Here is a 21,236-nt window from a genome sequence, read left to right as displayed (position 1 = left end):
GGGCTGGATGCCTCTCTAGGGGCATTGGAAATACCTCTGGCACTCCCCACATGTCGAACAGGGGGAGTGGGTACCTTCAGCCAAGGTTTTTGGTTCTGTATAGCCCCATGCAGTGAAGGGGCTGTGTCACAATTAGTGAAGTTGAGGATGGGACCTTGGCTAAGACAAGGGGTCTGATGTGCAGCAGTATGAAGATGGCCAGCCCTGTCCCACAGCTCAGATGGCTTTCACCCCTTCTTACAGCTTTGGTGTAAGAAATCAGAGAACAGAAACAGCCCTCTCTTAACTAGGACATAGCACTGTTAACTTTATCCTGCTATTTCCTCTAGACTGTGCACTTGGTTGAGCTCTCTGCTACACAGCTCTTGCCAGTGGGACTTGGGGATTGGCCTCATGCCTTTGGGATAGGGCTCAAAATCTCTTGAAGACTCCAGGACCAATATTGTTCTACCTAAGGGCTTGTTATAACCTCCTCCCATTTGAGAGGAGTACTTTTGAGAGCTCAGCTTTTCTGCTAAATAATGAGTTTTCTTCTTTTGTTAGTCCATTATGAGAGTTATTACAGCTCAAGTGCTCTGTCCTATTTGGATAAAAACTATTGGATAAATAGCACTGAATTCCTCGACCTCAAATGATGGTTTTTCTGGGCACTGGTACATGATTTGCCCTGGTGTGTCCCATTTGCTGGAAGGTTGAGAGAATTGGGAGAGTGTGGTCCCAGGGCCTCACTGGGTAGTGCTGAGACACATCAGGAGACTTGTGGAGAGGTGAAAGAAGGAACTGAATACCTGACGAAACAATCTAAAGAAGAGATGAAAAATGTCTCTGTAGGGAAGCTTACAAGCTGGTCAGTTCAAAAGAGGTTTTTAAAACCTTATTTCTGGAGGAGAAGGCCCCTGGTAGAAAGGAGAAGTGGTGTCCAGCAGGTGTGAACGTTCACTTCACAGTGACTTTAAAAACTTCATACTGCTTTAAAAAAATAGTTAACTTTTCTTCTGTAACAAGCCCCTGAACAGCCTAATGTGTGTGCCTGCTCCATTCCATTTCCTCTGGTTTCCCCCTGGGAAGTGGGATTCACCTCTCTTCCCATCACCATGGATTTGTTTCTTTGCTAGGGTGGAAATCCATGTTTCCTGCATTGATGAGTAATTCTTGAAATCCCCCAACATTAGTTGCCATCTCTATTATTGTCTACAGGAAAGCTATTTTGTGTTTTAAGGATATCAGTGTAGTGGTGTGGCCACATCCTCTTCTAAGTCATGCAGGAAGACAGCAATTATCTTTGTGGGCTTCAATCTACAGCACAGGAAAGCATGATTTTGCTAGAGCCACACTCAAACTCACTTACCTCTAGCCCATTCCCAAAACATCCTTCCTTCCTGGTCCTCCTGCCTGTTTGGTCCCCAGTACTGGCTTTTGACCCAAGCAGGAGGCAGGTGATGGAGCAGCAAGTGAAACCATCCTGGGAGATGCAGAACTTGCAGCCTGTGTGCCCTAATTCCTGTTGGGAAGGAGGCTCTGCTGTCTCACTTACTCCAGGTGCATTTCTTCTGGGATGCTCCATGCCCTGCCAGGCTTTAGGTCTCTTCCCTTGGATCAGGGTTTCCAGGTTTTCTTCTATTAAAGTTCATATTAGCTATGCTAAATGCAGGATTTCAAAATGGATGTTGGCAAATTGTTGCCACATCCTTGGTGAAGATGTAGCTGCAGACACATTTCCTGCTTTACAGCAGTTAGTAGGTGAGGAATGTGTCACCCAGGCACATCACTGAGACCAGAACTGTCCACATGGAAAAGCCCACCTACCAAACCTCTTTGCTCTAGTGTGTCTCTCTCTTAAAATCAGCACATCAGTAAATCCTGTGGCATTTAGTCCAGTGCTGTCATTTCTCTGTGGATTTTAAAGAGAGGATCGAGGCTCAAAGGGAAGGAATTACTGGCATTCTGGCTTCTTAACCCTTCATTTCCAGGTCAGCAGTTCCCAAAGTTTTTAAGCAGGCTCTAACAAAACATTCCTGTTTTTTTTTTTTATTTTTTTTATTTTTTCTCTATCACACTCACACTTACAGAGTCTATGAGCTCTCTGGAGGTTTTGGCTTCTACTGCAGAAAGGGCAGAGGCTCCCCAGGTGTCCCTGAGGACTTGGCACACCACAGGGGCAGAAGAGGGAGTAATGCCTCAGACCACCTCCTGCTATGTGGTTTTGTCCATGCAGCTTTTGCACTGCAAATTGCAAGTCTTCTGTCAAATGATGGAAATGCCAGGTGGGATGGATGGGTAGGGAGCCAGGAGTGTGTGTGAGTGGATGCCTGAGCTCAGCCTGTGCCCAGTGTGGTGGCTGTTGTGTGCTGATGTGCTGGGGACACTGATGATAGCAAACAGGGAAAGCTCCTAATGCCACAGCAGCTGTGCTCAGGAACCAGCTTTCCTAATTGTTCTGTAAAATTGATCTTATTAAATCTTGGTATCTGCTCTGCCTCCAAGGAGGGGCAGGCATCAGCATCAGCAGAGGTTGCATGATAAAGAAAGTTGAACCACACTGACCTCAGAAAATTTTATTTACTTAGTTTTTAGAAGAGCTATTTATCATATTGAACTAACACTGTTATTAGAAGACATTTGTGCAACCTCCTGAAACTACCTGGCTATGTGTAATATGCCACCTATAAATAAATGCCATTGTAAATGTCGAGTCATACGGGAAGATAAATAAATTAGTTTCCTGGGCTCATTAGAGATGAAAGCTGGGGTTTTATAGCAGGATGAAGAGAATTGCACAATGCACTTCCATATGGCTTATGAAATGTGTATGAAAACGATTTTCTCCTACCCATGCTAATTATGATATATAAATAGATACTGCTTCCCTTTGGGCACTTACTTTGCTGGATTTTTTTTTTTAAAGATCAGTGCAATCACTTGTATGATGCATTTCCGTAGGCCTTTAACAGATCTCTAAATCAAAATACGTATTTTTATAGCAATAAAATGACCTTTCACTAATTGGGAAAGAAAATGTTACCCAATAGGTGACAGTTGTCATGAGTACTCAGCACAGTCAGAAGTCATTTTGGCATTTAGCTTTAAACTGTAGCTGAGTGTTTAAATAATAATTTTTAACCCATGTGTCTATATGAGTTTTGTGTGAGTGTGCTCAAGGAAGGACAGGGTGATTTGTGCTGCCTGTGGCCAGGCAGCAGACTAAAACCAAAGCCCTGTTTTTCACTTAGGGCACAATTTTACCACAGGATCTGTTGGTAGAAGACCCCTCTGAGCGTGTGCCACTGGCCACTGCTAGTGAGCAGCCCACTGTGCTCAGTGAATGTCTTACAGGGGCAGCAGCAATGCTCTTCCAACCCGTCTATAGTCCAGCAAAACCCCCTACTTGGAACCAGTAGGTGATGTTCATCAGAGCAGGTTGGGAGAAATGGCCCTTTGGAGGAGGACATAGCTGTGGCAACACAGTAAACAACAGCCAGAGACAGAATAAATGAGTTACTTCTCTAACATATTTGAATACTGTTTATTATAAACATTGCAAATTAGTATCTCTAACTGAGAAAAAATAAGATTGGGTGCAAAAATACACCGGTGATATACTGCATATACATATAAATACATCATAGAGTTTGCACAATCATCAGGCATCTTCCTTCCCAACTGACTTTTCACAGACTGAATGCAAAAGTAGACATAGAGGAAAACAGAAGGGAAAAATCTCCAAATATACACAGTGCTGTTTTGGTAACTGATTAGGTTCCCAAAAAAACTGTGCTGTAAGAAACAAAACACAGTTTCACAAGAGACCCATTTTTATTTTCACATCCTATCTACCTCACAGCAAGAGGGGAAAGAGCGAGCAAGAGAATGGTGACACATACAGGGTACTCAGTATCTACTGATGATATTTGAGACCTGTTCCACACCCCATTCAAAGCCTGTGCTGTTAATGGGGTCTGGGGTCCTCTCTTTGATAAGGAGGACCTTGGTAATATCCCAAGTGCTTTACCAGATGCTGGCTTAGCCCACACAATCATTGTAATAGGCAGCTTGCTCCCAGCCTCTGTTTGAGGGGTCCCTCTGTGCAGATGCCCTGGATGGGGTCACTGCAGAGGGGCTGCCAGGGGCCCAGGTGCTCCCACCTCACAGAGGTGAAGGAAGCACATGTTCTCCAGGGCCAGTTCTCCATGGGAAACCCCAAGGCCCTGGGCAGTGCTGGGCAGTGCTGCCCTGGGTCAGAGCCTGAAGCTTCTGCCACAGCTGAGCTCCTCACCACAAACCTTGTGCCTCTCCCACCAGCCCAACACAGCTGCCCTGCCTGACTCTGAGGAAGGCAGATGGATTGCAAGCATGCTCACATGGGATTTCTCCAGTATATCTGAATGTTGGTTTCAGTCTTTGTTTCCCTTCCTTTCCTTAGAAGACAAAACGCTACACAGGTGGTGCCTCTTGGTCTGTGATGTGGCTTCTGTGGCACCCTGAGAGGCAGAAGGAGTTCAGAGCACCAGGACAGTGTCCAGGCTGAGAATGTGGTGGCACCAAGGAGACCTCAGGGGGAATCCATGACTGGTGTGAGGAGCAGCCCCAGCCCTTGCAGGCACTGCACCTCTCATGGGTGCACCCTGTGCCCAGCCCCGCATGGAGGATGATTCCCACAGAGATGCTGAGCACCAGACTGGGACAAAGCACTTTCCACAGGAAAAGGTGGCAGTGTGTGCTGTGCATTGCTCCAGGAGATGGTCTCCATCCCCAGCTCACCCCACAGTCCAGCACTGGGCAGTGCCAAGGCATGCCTTGGTCTAGGACACGTTTATATTGGAGAAGAGCGGGGCCCTGGGCTGTGTGGATGCTGTGCTGTCCGCCAAGTAGCCCAGGATGCTTTTGACTTCATGACGTGACAAATTGCCTTTGATGTGCAGGAATGCTTCCAGGTGCTTTTTGCTGTGGAAGAGAAAGGGGCAGGTGTTATTTCTGCCCACACACCTCCACATGGCAGGGCCATTGCAGCAGGATGTGGCTCCTGCCCTGTGGCTTGTGCTGATGTGCCCTGTGGGTGCCAGCTCAGCATCTGGCAGTCCTACACAAGACCCTGCACTGTCCTGGGGTGTTTGGGGTAGGCAAGGGAATCTCCAAGGTAAAGGAGAAGATCAGGCCAGAATTTGGAATATACCAGCAGGCTTTTATTCATATCTTCCTTTGCTTTTTGATAGCACTGGGATTGCCACAGCCTGGAAGGCTGCCCCCACCCAGGTTTATAGGCTCAGGCTATATGAACCTCACCTATACTCATATTTGACTGCTCTCTGGCTCAATTAAAATTCCATATGAGTATTAGCAAATCTGTTTCAGCATCTCTTACCGGATGTCTGGGTATGTTTTGGCAAGTGTTGCAACTTCAATTTTAATAGCACCTAAATCCTGAAGTCGGATTATTTCAGCCATTTTGGGCAGTGCTGAATTCAGCCACATGGCTTGAGATCCCTGTGGGAAGAGAAAGTGGTTAGAAGGACATTATGGGGGTGCAAACCTCCCTCACCCTGGGAGCTGGCTCCTGAGGCTGTTTCCTGGCAAGGGGAAAAGATACATCAGTGATTTTAGGTGCTTTGTGGTTTTCACCTGAGGCAGTCTTGGAAAAATCTGAGTAGTTTTGTGATGGTTTTTAATCCTCTTACACAAGCAGTGTGTGGTTTGCCATAACACTGAGACTTCCACATCCACCTCAGCAGATTCTCTTGGCTCATTTCCCTTTTTCTGAGTTTCTGAACTGCCTGGTGTGTGTAAAGTCTGATGGGCCAGGTAAGTCACTACCACGTGCTGCTCTGCCCCAGCTCCAAACACAACCCTGCCTTTAGAATCTCCAGGTATTGCCAAAACTGGATAGATGCCCCAGACAGAGCTTTTTACTGATTATTGGAATTTCCAAGGTGCAGCTGCCTGACCTCCCACCCACACTGTGTGAAACCCAGGCTTGCTCCTTCTCCAGTCAAACATGCATGGGGTGATGGAGGACAGGTTTTGTCTTAGCTGTTAGCTTTTTTTGAAGGCAAAATTAGAGGCATGGAAGGAGGGAGACAATCTCAAAGCACAGAGAGGGGTGTTCCAGCTGTGGGTCTCATGGAGAAATTCCTTGCATACCACAGACCCCACAATGCCTGCTTTAGCCCCTGGCTGACCTAAAAGCTGCAGCATGGAGGAAATCAAGGGTGAAAGGAAACCCAGACTCCATGGATGCTGTACTGAAACCGGAAAAGATTATCTAAGTCTTCTGGCCCTATTCATATAAACCTTCAAAAGGAAACTGCCTGTGGGACAAAGGAGGATGAAATCATGTCTCTCTAAACAAGGAGGGGCAGACTGCTGATAGGGGAGCCTTTCTGCCTATGAGTACTTAGAGACCTCTTTCTGCCTAAGGTCCTGCCTTCCAGGAAATTAGGCTGAGTTGCAAAGGTTAACAAAAGTTCCCAGAATTATTTTCCTGTTTTTCAGTCTGTGCACTCACGTACATTGCTGGTGCAGAAGGCTTCCAGGTCAGCAGCATTCTTGGAGATGTGTTGGGCCAGAGCTTGCTGCTGTGCTGGAGTTTTCAGGCTGACTTTCCTCTTCAGCAGCCTCACAATGTATTCTTTAACCAAACGAGCATGGATCTTCTCAACAATAGCCTGGTGGGATGGAAAGGAGGGAATCATCATCCATCTCTCTTTTTCTTGGGGACAGAACAAACTGTGTGTGTGGATGGAGGACAAAACCATCGTGGTTGCTGTAAGACTTGCCCCACCAATACCTTCTGTTGATTACACAGCAGCAACAGCCCTGGTTGCCAACTGCCCAAGTCTGGTTACGACACATCCTAGCTGCTGAGAATTTCTTTGTGCTCTAATAAGTATGGGAATTTCCAAATGTTGTTTCCTTCTGGGAAGAGTTAAAAGTGCAGAAAATATCTCCATGGGCTAGAGGAGTAACACTATTCCAGAGAAACAGGAATTCATGCTGCTCTTCCTGTTCTTCTCTTAACACATAAAACATTATTATTTGTCTCAGCTACTAAAAAGACAAAGACAGGAATCAAATATTATTTTATCTGATGATATTTCATATATAGTCCAGCACCACTGAGGATGTGGCTCTGGCTCAGTTCTCTGGGATTTGTCCCAGTTGCATCCACCTCCTCCAGTCCTTAGGGCAATCAAAGCAGCAATGAGACTAAACCATGCAACTGCATCTGTGTTTCAAAATTGCTAAACCAAATCTGTAAATAAAGCCATGTGTTGGGTGGTCTCTAAAGCACTTTCTCTACATCAGGGGTGGTTTGCTCTGTAAACAGTGCAGCAGAGCTGCAGGAGTCTGCTTCTGTCAGAGGAGGGTAAGATTTATGTGCCTAATCTGGGTAAACTGCATGATGGTGGAAACCCTGCCCGAGAGGCTTCCTGATGTCAGGCCAGCTCACCAGCTTACCCAGAGGTCAAGGCAACTCAGGCCACAGAGGGTCAGAGCTGAAAATGCAACCTCAGCACCCCAGAATCCCTCCAATATTTCTCTTGGACTTACATGGTAAAATGGGTCCTTTAAGGTCCGGAAGTCTGAAATATGTTTGCTGGTGGTTTTAATGATTTCATTCATAATTTCACTGCTGGAATCCCACTTATTCTCTGTAAACTTCTTGTACATTGGCTGAAAAAAAAAAAAATCTGCTAAGTTTCGCCAAACAAATTTTATGCACGTGCATATTTGTCATTTCTACACGTAGAGTATCTCATGTAGTGAGAGCATGGCGTGTACTCCTGTGCAGGGGTGTGTGGTGATGCCTTACAGGAACAGGGGAAGAAGGGCTATGTCTCCTTCTTGGTTCCTCATGGTGAAGAAGACCAATGACTTGAAAGGTTCATATTGCAGGTGTTTCTATTATTTCTGCTTTTTTTTTTTTTCTCACTGTCTTGTCTGGTTGAAGAATTATGGAACCATCAGGGGAAAAATATAATCCTTATGAGATGTTTTCAATCAAATTTTTTCTCAGCCACAGCAAATAAATACAAAAATGAAAAAAAAAAAATGCACCCCCGTTCTATTGTGCCTTCCAAAAGGCTCTACGGAGAAAGCAGGAGAGATTTGTGGCTGAACATTCCTGACTCCTACGCTTCCTTTCCCTCCACCAAAATTGCTTAACTTGAAAAGACTGTGTTATATATATATATAAACAAACTAAAACAACAAAAAAAAAAATTTAAAAAGTAAGCCAAAAGTACAAAAATAATGCCCTTCAGGTCACCTTTATGGGAAAGCCAAAAGTTGCATAATTGCAGTTTATGCCATTAGTGATGGCTTCCTACAGTGTGGAGAGCAAACAGCTGCTGGCTGAGACTCTCCCTGCTGAAGCTATTGTCTCAGATGCAATCAGCAGATTTTATGTTCACCTGCACAGTCATGCCTATGTCACTGCACCCACTTTGCCTGCAGGCTTGAGCAGCAGCTCAAGGACACCTTAGAGAGAGTTTTCCGGCAGCAGTGTGGGTTAGGACCGATCCTGTCCCTTCTGAGCTTGGCTGATTTGAATCAGAGATCTGAGCAACAGATAGCACAGCAGGAGAACATGCCCTGCCCTGGTATCAGCTGAGCCATGGGGCAGGAGGGTGTGGGGCACAGATATGGTACCTTCAGCTTGGCAAAGAGCTGTTGAAGCAGCACATCAAAGCCACTGTTTTCAATATCAGAGAGAGTGCTGAGGATATCAGCTTTACTGTCGTCCTTCTCTGCCATGTATTTCTCCGTGTATTCTCTGCAAGAAAATACCAGCCAGGTCAGAATAGTCTATCCCCAGAGGAGAGACAGAGAGAAATTCAGAGGTCTCCAAAGCTTCTGCAGGCAGATAGACCTACCTCTGCTCACCCTGGAGTACCTCCCTTCTATCTCACTATTATATGTTGCCTGCAGAGGAAGGAGCAAAACCTTTTCTTTTGAACCCTTACCTAAAATTCCAGCAGTTGTTAATATTTGCAATCAGAATAGGCTTGTAGTATGTGTGCTTCTTGCTTTTCTCCTTGAAGTCTTCAAAGGCATCCCTGTAGCTGGAGGGGAGATGGGCAGAGGAGAAGGTGGGTGAGTGATTGCCCAGGTGCTGTGCTGGCCCTGCTGCCAGAGCCCTTCCCCACCTCACCTCCTCAGGAAGGCTGGCAGCTCCTTCAGCAGCCGGCGGGACAGCTCCTCACCCACGGCCTTGCTGATGTCCTCAGCTCGCTTCTGGCTGCTGTAGATACTCTAATAAACAAGAGAGATCCATTTCAAATGTCACCTGCTCCAAAAAGGCCGGGTTTGCTGGTAAAGATGCTGCAGATCCTTTACTGAGGTAACTGCACCCAGCTCTCCTGTATCCCCCCTCCAAATGAGCCAGGGACCATGTAAAGCAGTTATACTTAGTTGAGAGGTGCAAAAGGAGCATGAAGAGAATCTAGAAAACAGCTGAGAAAGTAGGCAATTTGACACTTGGTTTCTATTTTTTTCTTTTTTTTTTCTTTTTAAAAAAATGTTATTAGATTGCATTTAAATAACAATCACAACAACCTCAACATATGAGGAGTTTGTTTGTTAAAAAATCCACTCAACTAATCTTCTGCAGCCAAAGGAGGGACAGGGGCAGCTCTGCCTGTGGCACTCTCCCTGGGAGGAAGAAAGAGACTCCCCATTTCTCAATCAGCTGTGCCTGTCTCCTGTCTCTCTGCTGCTGGGGATGCAGAAGAAATTGCACAGTGAGAATGAAGGCAGTTTTAACTCTTGTTTTGCTTATAGAGGCATTTGCCTCCATCACATGGTACACCAGGCCCAAGACAGACCATGGTTTTGAGCCTCCCTGTACCACTCACCTTTGCTACTACTCTATACAATGACTTGGCTTTTTCTGCATTGAGCATTTCAAATCCTAAGCAGGTAAAGAATGCAATTGTTTATTTTTAATATAGCTCTGTATTACCTGGATAACAAATATTCCTAGTAGTTCACTCTGATAATGCCCATTTAGCTTCTCTGGTTCCTTGTCTTCTTTCCATCTTTGGATTTCTTTATCTAAACATCTGCTCAGTGAATTTTTGACAGTGACCTTTAGGGAAGGAAGAACAAAAGTATTTACTGTAACATGGATGCAACAGCTCCTGCCTTAGGCAGGTTTTACTTGCCCACCCACCTTTTGCCCAGCTCAGCAGACTTTTTCCTCAGCCCCAGCTGGGAAATAAAGGCTCCTTGTTAGGGCATGCTTGACCCATGACTTCACAGCAACAAGGACAACCCCATCATGATATCCAGCTATGCAATAGTGAGTTGAATATCTTGAGGTAGAAGTGAAGATCCCCTCACACCTCCAGGGGGATCAGGAGAGCAGGGAGGGGAGCAGTGGGTAGGAAGGTTGCAGCAGCCACATGTGCCAGAGCCCAAATTCCCCCAGCCACACACTGTGCACATGTCACACTCAGAGCTACCTGCCTTTGCAATCTTTTTTTTCATGAGCCCTTCTGACAACACACAAGTGCTGGAGAGGGAAACAAAGTGCTCTCAGGCTTTCTCTGCTCTGACCCCTCTGTGCTGCAGTGAGGCTTTGGAAATGGTCTGTGCAGTGTCTGGCACATATTGCTGATCCCCCAGTGCCCTGTTCATGAGCTTTGCAGACCTCACACCAGATCTCCCATATGCAAACCATCACGGACTACATCTAAACTTGGAACTCATCCTCTCATTTTCTGGGAATTCCAGCCCCAAATGCCAAAAGCACTAAGCTATGGGAGTACTGTAAAAGTGGCTTCTTGTTTCCATTAAGGGAAGGGTGATACAAAAACCAGAGCAACTTTTATTTTCTGTAGACCAGGCGCTTCTGCATCAAAGAAACAGATTAGTCAAAACCAGATCTCCACACTTTATGCTTACCCAAGTCTGGCACCTCTGCAGTGACCAGAAGTAATCCAAGACCCTTCAGAGATTCCTGTGAGAGGGATCATAAATCCCTCTGGGTATTTATCAGACAATTGGAAAGTTGCCCATAAAGATCTGTTGCTGGATTTTCCCCCTGTTGCTACCACATGATTTACAAGAACAGAGCAGCTCTTTTCTCATGGCTCCCAGGGCTAAGCAGTTTACTCTGCAAGTCCCATCTAGCAGAAAGGTGACCTGTTCCCCAAAAACAAACAAAAGCCTTTGCTTCTCCCTGGAAGGGTGTGTGGTTTACTGGTGAAGAAGTGTGTGTGCAGGACAAGTCACAGCTTCTCTGAGGAGTCATATGGGAGCAGTGAAGGGAAGGAGGGACTGAACCTTTCTTACCTCTTCACTGTCAAGGTATTTATTTTCAAGCTCTTTGCTCAGACTTGAAGGCAAAAGGCTTCCAAGCTTAACTTTATCCAACTCCATGGCTAAAGTATGATCTTTTCTCATGTCTCTGGAATGAAAAAAGCCAAACAATTCTATTTTCCAAGGGCAGTGTAATTCAAGACAGTTGTTGATGCAAATCACTAACACTTTTTGAGGATATCAGTGAAAAAACAGATGGAAATGTACATTGTCCATAGTCCAGGCAGGAACTGGAGAAGTTGAATGAGTATGTGCCAGGGGTGAGACCTGTGAGGGTGGGACCACAAGCAACCCTTGGGGATTGTGTCATGGTTTGTCAAACTCCTGAGTACCAGCCACTATGTTCTGGTGGGGATGGGGGACCTGAAGCAAGAAGGGGAGTCCAGCCCCTGGACACGACCTCTCTCCACCAATATAGAGAGGTAAGCAGATGAAAAGCTGGTGTTTGATGGCTGAGAGGTGGTCACTCAGCAGACACCTGGATGTGGCCTCTGGGAACCCTCTCAAAGCTGCTGCCACCCTGGCCAACATTGTCCCCAATGCTGGGCTGAGCTGCTCTGGCTGAGCCCTGCCCCTCATAACTGCCCACTTCCAAACTCAGGCTGGTTCAGGCCTGCATATCCTGACCTGGAGCACAACACTGGCTATGGAAAACTTCCAGGATCACCACTGAATCATTACACTCATCAGTGAAACATTAAAAGGAAAAGTGGAGCTGAATGACTTTAGAACAGAAGAAACATTGCTGGTGTCTTTACTGGTTTCCACCTAAGAAGTGAAAGCCCTCAATTCTCCACCAAGTACTGTTAGCCACAATAAGCAATATTTTCAGTTCAATAACATACAGGGTTTATGGGGACCCTTGGCTGATGGTGCCCTCTCACAAGGGCACACCCCTGGCTCTTCTAAAGACAAAGAAAAGACTGTGGGTAACACCTCAGCAACATCCTCCACACCCAGGACAATTGCAAGGATGTTCTATTTATTGTCTGCCCTCTGGTACAAAGGGATGAATTTTCCAAATGTTCCAAGAGTGAGCCCAGTTCTGCAACTGGAATACATATCAAGGCAATGAACCTGACCAATTTACCCCACAAATGAAGCCCTAAACATCTGTGTGTCTGTTGCCCAGAAGCCAGAATGGTGGAACAGCCTTTCATTTACAGACTGGCTGCCTTGAGTGTGTCCTTTCTGGCTGTTCTGGCCAGGAGTATAAATCAGCACATCATCAGTAACACCAGAACTTAGCCAGGTCTGGACTGCACTGCAGTAATACTAATTCATACATCAAGCAAATGCCTGGGTTTGCAGCCAATGAGCCTGTTTTGATTGCCAGGGGTAAACTTGTATAAAAGCCCACTTACTTTGGATAAAAGTTGTGCACCCATGAGAGAAGAAGGTAAATATCCTTGTCTTCCAGATGAGACTCAGCATCTTTCTTTGCCTGGGTGGCAAAATAACTGTGGTAGAGTTCTGCATATATGCTGAACACATTAAACTCAGGAGGATAAAGCTTGTTAATGTACTTGGCAACCACTGTCAAATCTTCTTTCATTGTCTTTCCCATGTGCAGGAGGTTCTGGCCAACTGCAGAGAGGTTCTCAGTTCTGGGAGTGCGGCTTGTGTCTTTCATTCGAGCTTCCACCGACTCCTTCACTGTAGCCATCCAAAGCTCTTTCCATTTTCTAGGTCTAAATTGCATATTTTGATCAGGTGGATTCTCTGACATGTAGTTCTGATCTTCTTTCTCCTGTTCTTTCAGAGCCTCCACAGCCTGCTGCAGCAGGTCTGGGTTTGTTTTTGCAAGCAGCACAGAATCTTTCAAGGTGCTGAAGACTTTGTGCTTCAGAACTTCATAGACAGACTCAATGTCTTTCTGACTGGTGTTCAGTCCCTCCTCACTTTTGCTAGACAAGCTCTTCTCCAGGACAAGCAAATGTTGAATGGCATCACAAAGCTTTTGCTCTCCAAGGAGATCCATGACTTGTTTAACTGGTGAAAAAAGAACAGCCTTTCTTTAACCAAAAGCAAAGTTTTAGATTTCTGTTTTATAAAAATATGATGGCTCTGGAATATTTAAAAAAAAATGCTTATACTTCCAAAATGCTAGCTCTTGGCCTCCTACACCATACAGAAAATCTATTATGTTTATTTAAAGATCAGGTTACTTCTAACTTGCCTTTAACTGGGCTGATGGGAATTTGAAAACCCATCACCAGTGTGTTGCATATGGATAGCTATTCACAAACCACCTATAATTTTTTCCAAAATCTAACCTTGTGGAGTTAGTTATTTCTCATTCCCTTTCCCATTAATATGATCTCAAGTCAGAAGCATGGCTTTAGAAATAATGTAGATAGAAAGATGTAACTAAAGATGTGCTAAAGGAAATACCACATGGGTTTTCCAGAAATAGATTTGGCATAACCTGACCCGTGAAATTGTTTGGGAGGACACATTTAGCAAGCAAGACAAATACAACTGAACTGTCTTATCTAAATTACAGGCAGTCACCTGAGACAGGGCAACCTGGGAAATTATTAGTTAAATGGCAAAGTTGTATCCCAAAATAAGATTTGTTAGGTATGTAATGTTTGCATGGAGGACCCTGGATGGAGTAAGCTTAAACTATTCATCAAACTCATCTTACTTCATTTGTCCTTAGAGATTGTGGCACAAAAAGCTGGGAGTGCCCTTTTGGCATCTGCTGATTGCACAAAGTTCAGAGACATTATCGAAACTGAGGGCTTGGTGCAATTTTACAGGAACAATGGGATAACTTGAATAGTAAATGGGCTGAAATTTAATAGTACAATACACAAGATGCAAATTCAATAGAACAAAAGTTACTTAGCAACAAATAGGATTTTCTGCTGCAAGCTGGATATGAATCAGCTTGAGATGGAGGAAGAAGAGAGATTTAGTAAATCCTTACTGGGAGATGAGCGTGAACATGTCAGTTATGATCCCAGGATGTACTCAGTGAGAAATATCCAGCTGACATGGGAAAATAGGAATATATTCTACCACACATTGGTGGTCTCTCATCTGGAATATTTTCTGCAATTCTGGTTGTTTTAAAAAATCTGATTACTTTAAAAAAAAATACATTGGGGATGAGGCAATGCAGTGGTAAGAACAAAAGTACAAAAGACCTGTTCTCAGCAGTAAATGCAAGGCCAAGAAGGAAAACCACCAGTTAGGGAAAGCATTTGACACATGAAGAAAGAGATGGCAATTAGACAGATAAAGGCTTGTCTGGAAATGAAATAATTTGTACTAAAATGAGACTTTGTAGGATGAGATGGAGGAACAGAGCTGAGAGTTACACCTTGGCTTCTCACCTACCCTCAGTTCTCTGTGCCCTCATGAGAGGTAGAAATAAGTTTTGTTTTAGACAGAAAACCTGCAAATGGACAGTTCCTCAAGGACTGTGCTCTTGGTACTAATGGACTGGGACTTGAGGTCACATCTCCCTCAGCCAATTTTCCCCAGGCTTCTTGGAAAAGTCACTTCAATCTATTGGTAGGTTTGTTTCCCTAGGGGACAATTCCCTTCCTCATACAGCCCCTCTAGAGGTAACTATGGCCCATGAAGTGGTGCAAGGAAGAGGAGGAGCACTTACCACTGGGTGGCTTGGTCTTTTTAACTATTTTAAATGCACTTTTAAGCATTCCCTTTATTCCTTTGTTTCCCTTCTCAGGACTGTCCCCGGCAGAGATGCAGCTCTCATTGCTCGTGGTTGAAGAGGCACGTGAAGCTCTGCAGGCTGCCCCCGGCCTTTCTCTCATCTTCTCCTGGTCCCTGGACCAGATTTCATCTGCAGAAGGTTCAGGACAGGCAGGAGCTTCCTCAGCCACTGATGCTGCAGTGTTTTCAAATGGCCTGTTTGCATCAATGCAACCCTCTGATCCACTGCGGATCCCAAAAGGACCATTTTGGAAAAAAGGTAACATTTTCATCATTTTCCTTCTAGCCTGTAAATTTCAAGGAAAAAAAAAAGGATCAGATTATAACAGGAAAGAAAATACTATGGAGAAAGTGTGGCAAGACATATGTGTGGGCAATAGGGAGACTGCTACGTGTCTGGTGTGAGCACAGGAGAATTCCTGAGCAACACCATCCCAGGTAATGCAGAGAATGGAAGCAGCCCTGTGGTCTAACTTAGAGAAAATCAAAGAGCCATCTTGAAGGTGATTCAGCTGTCCTGATTTAAGACCTTGAGCTTGTCAGGCTCTCTCATAGGATGCTGTGCTCCCATAGGATCCTGAGCATGGATGGACACATGAATGATGTGGGTGGGGTAAGTGTCCTGTGCCTTCAGAGCAGCCAAAAAACTCTCATACTCTTACATGGCATTGGGATCAAGGCCCTTACTCAGGGCCTTTTTTTTCCTGATCTGTGCTCAAGATAAGTGGGAACAAGGCACAAGGATCAGGTAGTTTAGCCTTGTTTAAACAGACATGATCCTGCCAGAGTCCTGCCTTACCACCAACACTCCTACACTACAAATAATTAACAACATACATTTGTTACAACTTCTTTTCAGAATTCATATTTAGAATTATGTTCCTCTACAATTCAATATACTCAAAAATATTTATTTGCATAACTATAACCATTTGTAGAATGATTATAATTATGCAATCATTGTAAATAAATTATGTGGCTCATAGTTTCCAATCCTTATTATAGTAATGCTTTACTTAAAGTGACTTTCTAGGTGACTGAAGCACATCTGTACGAAGAACTCTCAGAAAAGTTTTGGTTTACTTGTACTGAGTAATGGCAGAAAAATTAGACTTCAAATAAATGAAGAATTTGGCTTCAGTTCTAAGGCCACGATGTGGTGATCTTCAAATACTCTTGTTAAGTTTATAATGTTGGTATGTGTCATGCTGATACAAAATATGGTACTTATTTCTGCAAAAACTGCTTGGAAGACTGTGGCTTTTCATTCTAATTGTGTTTCCTCCTGTTGGCTCCTGGCAGCTTGGAAAGCTTTGAAGCATCGTCAGTGGTAGCAGCTGAGTGGTACAGAGAGCAGTGAGAGCCTGGCTTTGCTGAGAGCTTTCCTTCTCCCTGCTTTGGATGCCAGGCCCTGCTCAGGATTAGTAATGCTTCTACTTTCTAAATGGAACAAATATAAAAACTCACTTGGGAAGGAATTCTGCTTGTATGAGCAAGCAAAGGGGTCCTGAGCACCAGAGCTCAGCTGACAGGAATTACAAACAGTCTGAGCTGGAAAAGACCCACAAGGACTCCAACTCTGAGGTAAATGGCCCACACAGGGATTGAACCCACAACCAAAGCATTATTAGCACCATACTCTTAAATAACTGAGCTAATCCCAGGTTAGCCAGCAGCTGTGCCATGGCTGAATCTGTGCACCTACATCTCCCTAGAACATGTACAGAGGAGGGGAGGGGGAAGGAAACTCCCTGCAGTTCACTCCAGATATGCTAGTCAGGTTGCCCCACTAGAATCCTGAAAGCAGTGGCAAAGAACTCCTGGGTTTTTTTTTCCCACTACAAAAATACCCAGAAAAACAACCAACCAAAGCAAACAAAAAAAATCATGGCAACAGGCATGCTCTGGAAGTAATTTGAACTTACTTAATTTTTGTAGGGCTCTTTCCGTAACCTGCATTTCCCAATACAATGCTGTGTTTAGATTAATTCTGCCAAATCCCTTCCTTCCTGTTTGTTCAAGCACAGACTCAGACTCAGCTGAGTCCTTTCTCTCTCTCCTATTATTTCAAACAAAGCATTATTGGGTTTTTGTTTGTTTTCTAACCAAAGGAAGTATCTCCCTTTTTCCAAAAGGCTAAGGTCTTTCATTTTGATGAATGATGATCACAAAGGTGGACTTCAAACAGTTTTGGTTCTTCTTCAATGCCAAGATGAATGCAATGTATCTTTGAAAAGCATCAAAGTGACACTACACACACAAGAGTCCATAGGGGAATTATTAAGCTGGTTAAAAGCTGAGTTTTTAACGTCTGTCAGAACTTTGTCCTGGTAGTGCTCAAAAAAAGCCAGCCTCAAGCACCTAGGTAAGGCTGTCAATGCAAAAACTGCCATGCTCTCTCACATTTGGCCAACTTAAACTCTTGCCCAGTGATTATCATGTGCTACTGCTGGCTGGCCTGTGTTTGTATCAGCAGCAGGAAATACCAGGAAACCTCAGTTCTCACTTCTGCCTTGAAATGCAGCCCCAGTCTTAATGTCCAGAGGTACCAAACACTCCCTGTCCATCTCTTATCATTATTGTTAGCCAAGTTCTTAATGTAAGAAATGCTTTTAAGAAACTTACAGAAAAAAAGGCCAACACTTTCTACAGGCAGAAAGGAGGTGGTCCTGGTTACATCTGGGGGGCCCAGGCAGGAGTTGTTGTGCTAGCACTGCACCTCCTGCCTCTGTTAGCACATGCTCCTGCCCAATGCAGCAGGCAGGGCATGCCAGGAGCTTGGCTCTGGCTTGGATGGCCACAAGCTGCTCCTCTAATCCTGTGCTCTTCTCCCAAATCAAAGCTTGCTAAAATTCTGGCAAGCTCCTAATTTTTTTAGCAGGGGAAATGCTAAATAATTTCCTAGGCACAGAACACAAATTCAAGTCTTGGGAAATGTAATGATTTGAGGTCAAGAGTTGACACTGTTCCCAACTCAGTATTATTACTAATTTACTGTTATCATCGTCATCATTATTGTTATGTGGCAACATGGTTTGTGCCAGGGGAGCCTTTAGCTCCAATTATTTGTGACATAGCATATTCAGCTTCTGGTTTCAAACCAGAAGAGCAGCTCAGCTCCCAGAGCACTGTCTGCCACCCTGTCCAGACACCCACAGCACTGGGACTGTGGTGCTGTGGCTGCTGGTGTAGCTATAGTGGGAGACAGTGAGCTCTCTGCTGATCACAGCACCCACCTCCGAGTTGGAGCTTTTCTGGGGTGGGCAGCAAGAGCAAAGAAAACACTTGGAGCAGAGTCAAGACACAGCAGGACCCAGCTGTACACTGGGCACAGTGCTTCCCATTTTTTTCATTTTCCTCCTCAAAGGAAACAGCTTTCATGAATAATGATCTCATTGGTGAGGGGCAGCTCATGGTGTGCCAGAGAGCACTCAGGGGAAGAGAATTATTAATTATCCCTATTCTGAATTTTTTTTTTTCTGAACTTTTTCTTGACTTCTTTTTCCTGAGCTGCTGCCAGTATTAACAAGCATTTGTTTGGATTTTTGGTCCTCTCCAGCCTGCTGACATCCTAGGTCATGAAGATTTATATCTCATTTTAGAGGATATCTCCTACTCTCCCATAGTTTCCCATAAATCCAGAGTTATCTAGCTAAGTTAATTCTCTGCATTTGCATTAGCCATGTCTCTCCCCATCCATTCCCTGTGGAAAAGTGGTAATCCCTGCCCACACAAGAAAATTGCACTGGGTCAAACCATCTTTGAAGAAGAGCAGTGCAGACAGTTTGAGTTTAGTGTACCATGATGCTGTCACCTAAACAAACTGCTAATTCATCAAAGCAAAGAGTCCACAGAGATGCCAGACACAATCTCTGCAAGTTGGGAGCCCTCTTAGGAGGTGGGGGATTTTTTCCTACCATTTTTGTTATCTGGGTTAAGTACTGAATGGAGACACTACAAATCTGGGAGCTTCTTCTTGGCTCTGCCTGGGAAATTACAGTCCATAGGAGAGCTGGGCCACCCAGAACTCCACCTTGACCCTTCACTGTTCTGCTGTCATTCACTGTCCTACCTGCTGACCCCTGTGGGACACCCACCACACAATATGTGGCTCAGCAGCATCCTGATGGTGGCCAAGTTCTACTCCTAGTGGGGGAGCTGAGGGAAAACAAAACTTGTCTGTGGTAAAGAAGCCAAGGCAGGAGCAGAATGTCCCCAGAGGACTCAATCCAGGTGCCTCAGCATCACCAGGCACCCCTATAGGGCTGGGGGTGACAGGGAACCCAAGGAACTCAGGGAAATGGCAGTGGCAGAGGAGGCAGAGGGCCCCAGGGCATCTCACCTGGCATGAGAGAGATGCTTTAAATCAGCATAAAACCATGTGTACATACTGCTGTGCAGTGCAGCAGTCATTTCCAAATGAGAATTTTATTTCCCCAAACTAGACACACACCTGAAAACTGTCTGGCAAACCATCATTTCCTTTTGTCAGTGAGAATCTTTCAAAAAGAGAAAATTTTATATATACAATATTATTGGGAAAAAGCAGAGAAAATGCACTGTAATACCCTAAGTTTTTCTTCTTGCTTTATTTTGAACTGTTGCTACTGAAAAAGCAACCAGCTGCTGCTGTCTATAATTTTGTTTTCATAATACAGTTCCAAAGCCAAATTCTTCTTTAAGGCCTGAAGTTTGCAAAGTTCACTGCTACAGCTAACAGTGACTGAGAAGATAAACAAATTCCCTGGGAGCTTCTCTTGGCACTTTCAAATTCTTTGGCTTTCCAGGCATCTTTTTACAAAGAAGATGAATGAAGCAAACCCAAACCTGAGCTCTCTGCTCCCTTGTGATTTGCTTTATCAGAGCTGAAAAGCCTCAAAGTCCCTTGATGGGGGCAGGCAGCTAATACTTTGGAGAATGAGTGTTTCTTCAGGTTTTCTGCTCTGAGCTTGGAATGTCAAAGCAAGGCACTACGGCTTCTAGATCAGCCATGTGCTCCAGTCACAGAAAGTCTCTTCCTCACTTTGCAGCAGCCTCAAAAAGAAATTCTACTTTGAACACACCAAGGATTCTATCTCCGGGGCTGAATTTTTCAATTTGTGCTGAGGAGTGGATGCAGTGGATATGCTGCTGCTGCACAAAGACCGAAGGGAATTTCTACAGGCTTTTTAGTACCCCGGGAAAAGGAAAAGTCCTAGGAGCTGTGGGACATCCCTGGTTAGGAAAAAGCAGTCACAAAAGGGCAAGCATGGCAATGCAGAAATGTGCCAGCTTGGCCCTGGCATGGTACAGGTCACAGGGGCTTCCCCGGGGCCATCCAGGGCCCAGGTTCTGAAATTGTGTTTTTTCAGCATAGCCACGCTGAGTGAATCACAATCCAATTACCTTCCTGTGGTTTGGGGGAAAAACACTTCCTTTAAATAGAGATAAAGAGGAGAGAGCAGAAGTGCCACGCTGGATCTGAAGCCCAATGCCAGGGTTTAGGGTGCTTTGCTGCCAATACCTAAAATACCTAAATTTTGTGAAAGGTGTTGGAAGGCAGAGGGGTAGGAAGGAGGGGACTGGTTTGCAGTAGCCACTTCTCGAACTTGTGCCCTGAAATTTAGGAGAAAAGCAGCAGAAATCAGACCCAGCTGTCAAAATGGAATTCCCAGGCACATATCCTTGCGGTGCCCAGCCCTGGGATACGCCTGGAGCTGCTGTCCTGGCAGCGGTCCGATTTCTTCCCCATAGGGAACAACGGTGGGGCTGAAACCTGTCCCTGTGTTCGGAACCCACCCTTCAGCATCTGCCCAGTCTCGGACCCGGCAGACTCCCCAGCGAGGGAGCGCAGGGGCTCGGGAGAAGCGGGAGAGCCGGGAGAGGGGAAGGGGAGGGAGCCGAGGGGCGGCACGGAGCTCTGGCGGACTTACTGTGCGGCGGCTCCGGGCGGCGGGGCTGGAGGGACAGCGGCCCTGGCACCGGCACTGTCACCGGCAATGTCACAGGGTCTGCGGCCGGGGCGGGGGCAGCCCGGCTATAAGGGGAGGAGGGCGGGGCGGGACCCGGCTGCTGGGAAACTCCAGTTGCACCTCCTCCCTGGCGAGGGGAACCGAGAAATCCCCTCCGGCGGCGGAGTGCCGGCTCCCGGGGGTCGGTGCCTGCACGGAGGCTGAACCCCAGCGCCCTGTGCCGGCAGAGCGGTGAATGCGGCAGCCTGGGCTCGCTGCCCCAGCGCTTGGCTGTGT

The 21,236-nt window shown here is 45.5% G+C and overlaps 1 protein-coding gene across 1 annotated transcript; it reads right to left on the bottom strand.

Annotated features, from left to right (window-relative positions):
• Positions 1-3,509: 3,509 nt before the first annotated feature.
• On the bottom strand, positions 3,510-21,219 carry TNFAIP2 (TNF alpha induced protein 2). The gene is made up of 12 exons (XM_079308905.1): positions 20,922-21,219; positions 14,945-15,296; positions 12,684-13,311; positions 11,293-11,407; positions 9,959-10,084; positions 9,149-9,249; positions 8,961-9,059; positions 8,647-8,770; positions 7,546-7,668; positions 6,504-6,659; positions 5,360-5,481; positions 3,510-4,941 (listed from the first exon to the last, which is right to left on the bottom strand). Exons 2-12 carry the CDS (start codon positions 15,282-15,284, stop codon positions 4,800-4,802), a joined length of 2,076 nt encoding a protein of 691 aa, XP_079165031.1. The 5' UTR covers positions 15,285-15,296; positions 20,922-21,219; the 3' UTR covers positions 3,510-4,799.
• Between the last annotated feature and the right edge of the window lie 17 nt (positions 21,220-21,236).

The sequence above is a fragment of the Erithacus rubecula genome (assembly GCF_903797595.1).
Source record: "Erithacus rubecula genome assembly, chromosome: 6".
In the NCBI taxonomy this organism is placed as follows: Eukaryota; Metazoa; Chordata; class Aves; order Passeriformes; family Muscicapidae; genus Erithacus; species Erithacus rubecula.
Note: the sequence above shows the minus strand (reverse complement) of the source record. Positions and strands in the feature narration are given on the sequence as shown.

Excerpts from the sequence above, each read along its gene's own strand:
- TNFAIP2 (XM_079308905.1), bottom strand. The coding sequence starts at position 15,284 with ATGATGAAAATGTTACCTTTTTTCCAAAATGGTCCTTTTGGGATCCGC. Across the intron at positions 13,312-14,944 it reads AAAGACCAAGCCACCCAGTG|TTAAACAAGTCATGGATCTC; the intron begins GTAAGTGCTCCT and ends TTTTTTCACCAG. Across the intron at positions 9,250-9,958 it reads TAGGAATATTTGTTATCCAG|AGTATCTACAGCAGCCAGAA; the intron begins GTAATACAGAGC and ends CTTGTTTATTAG.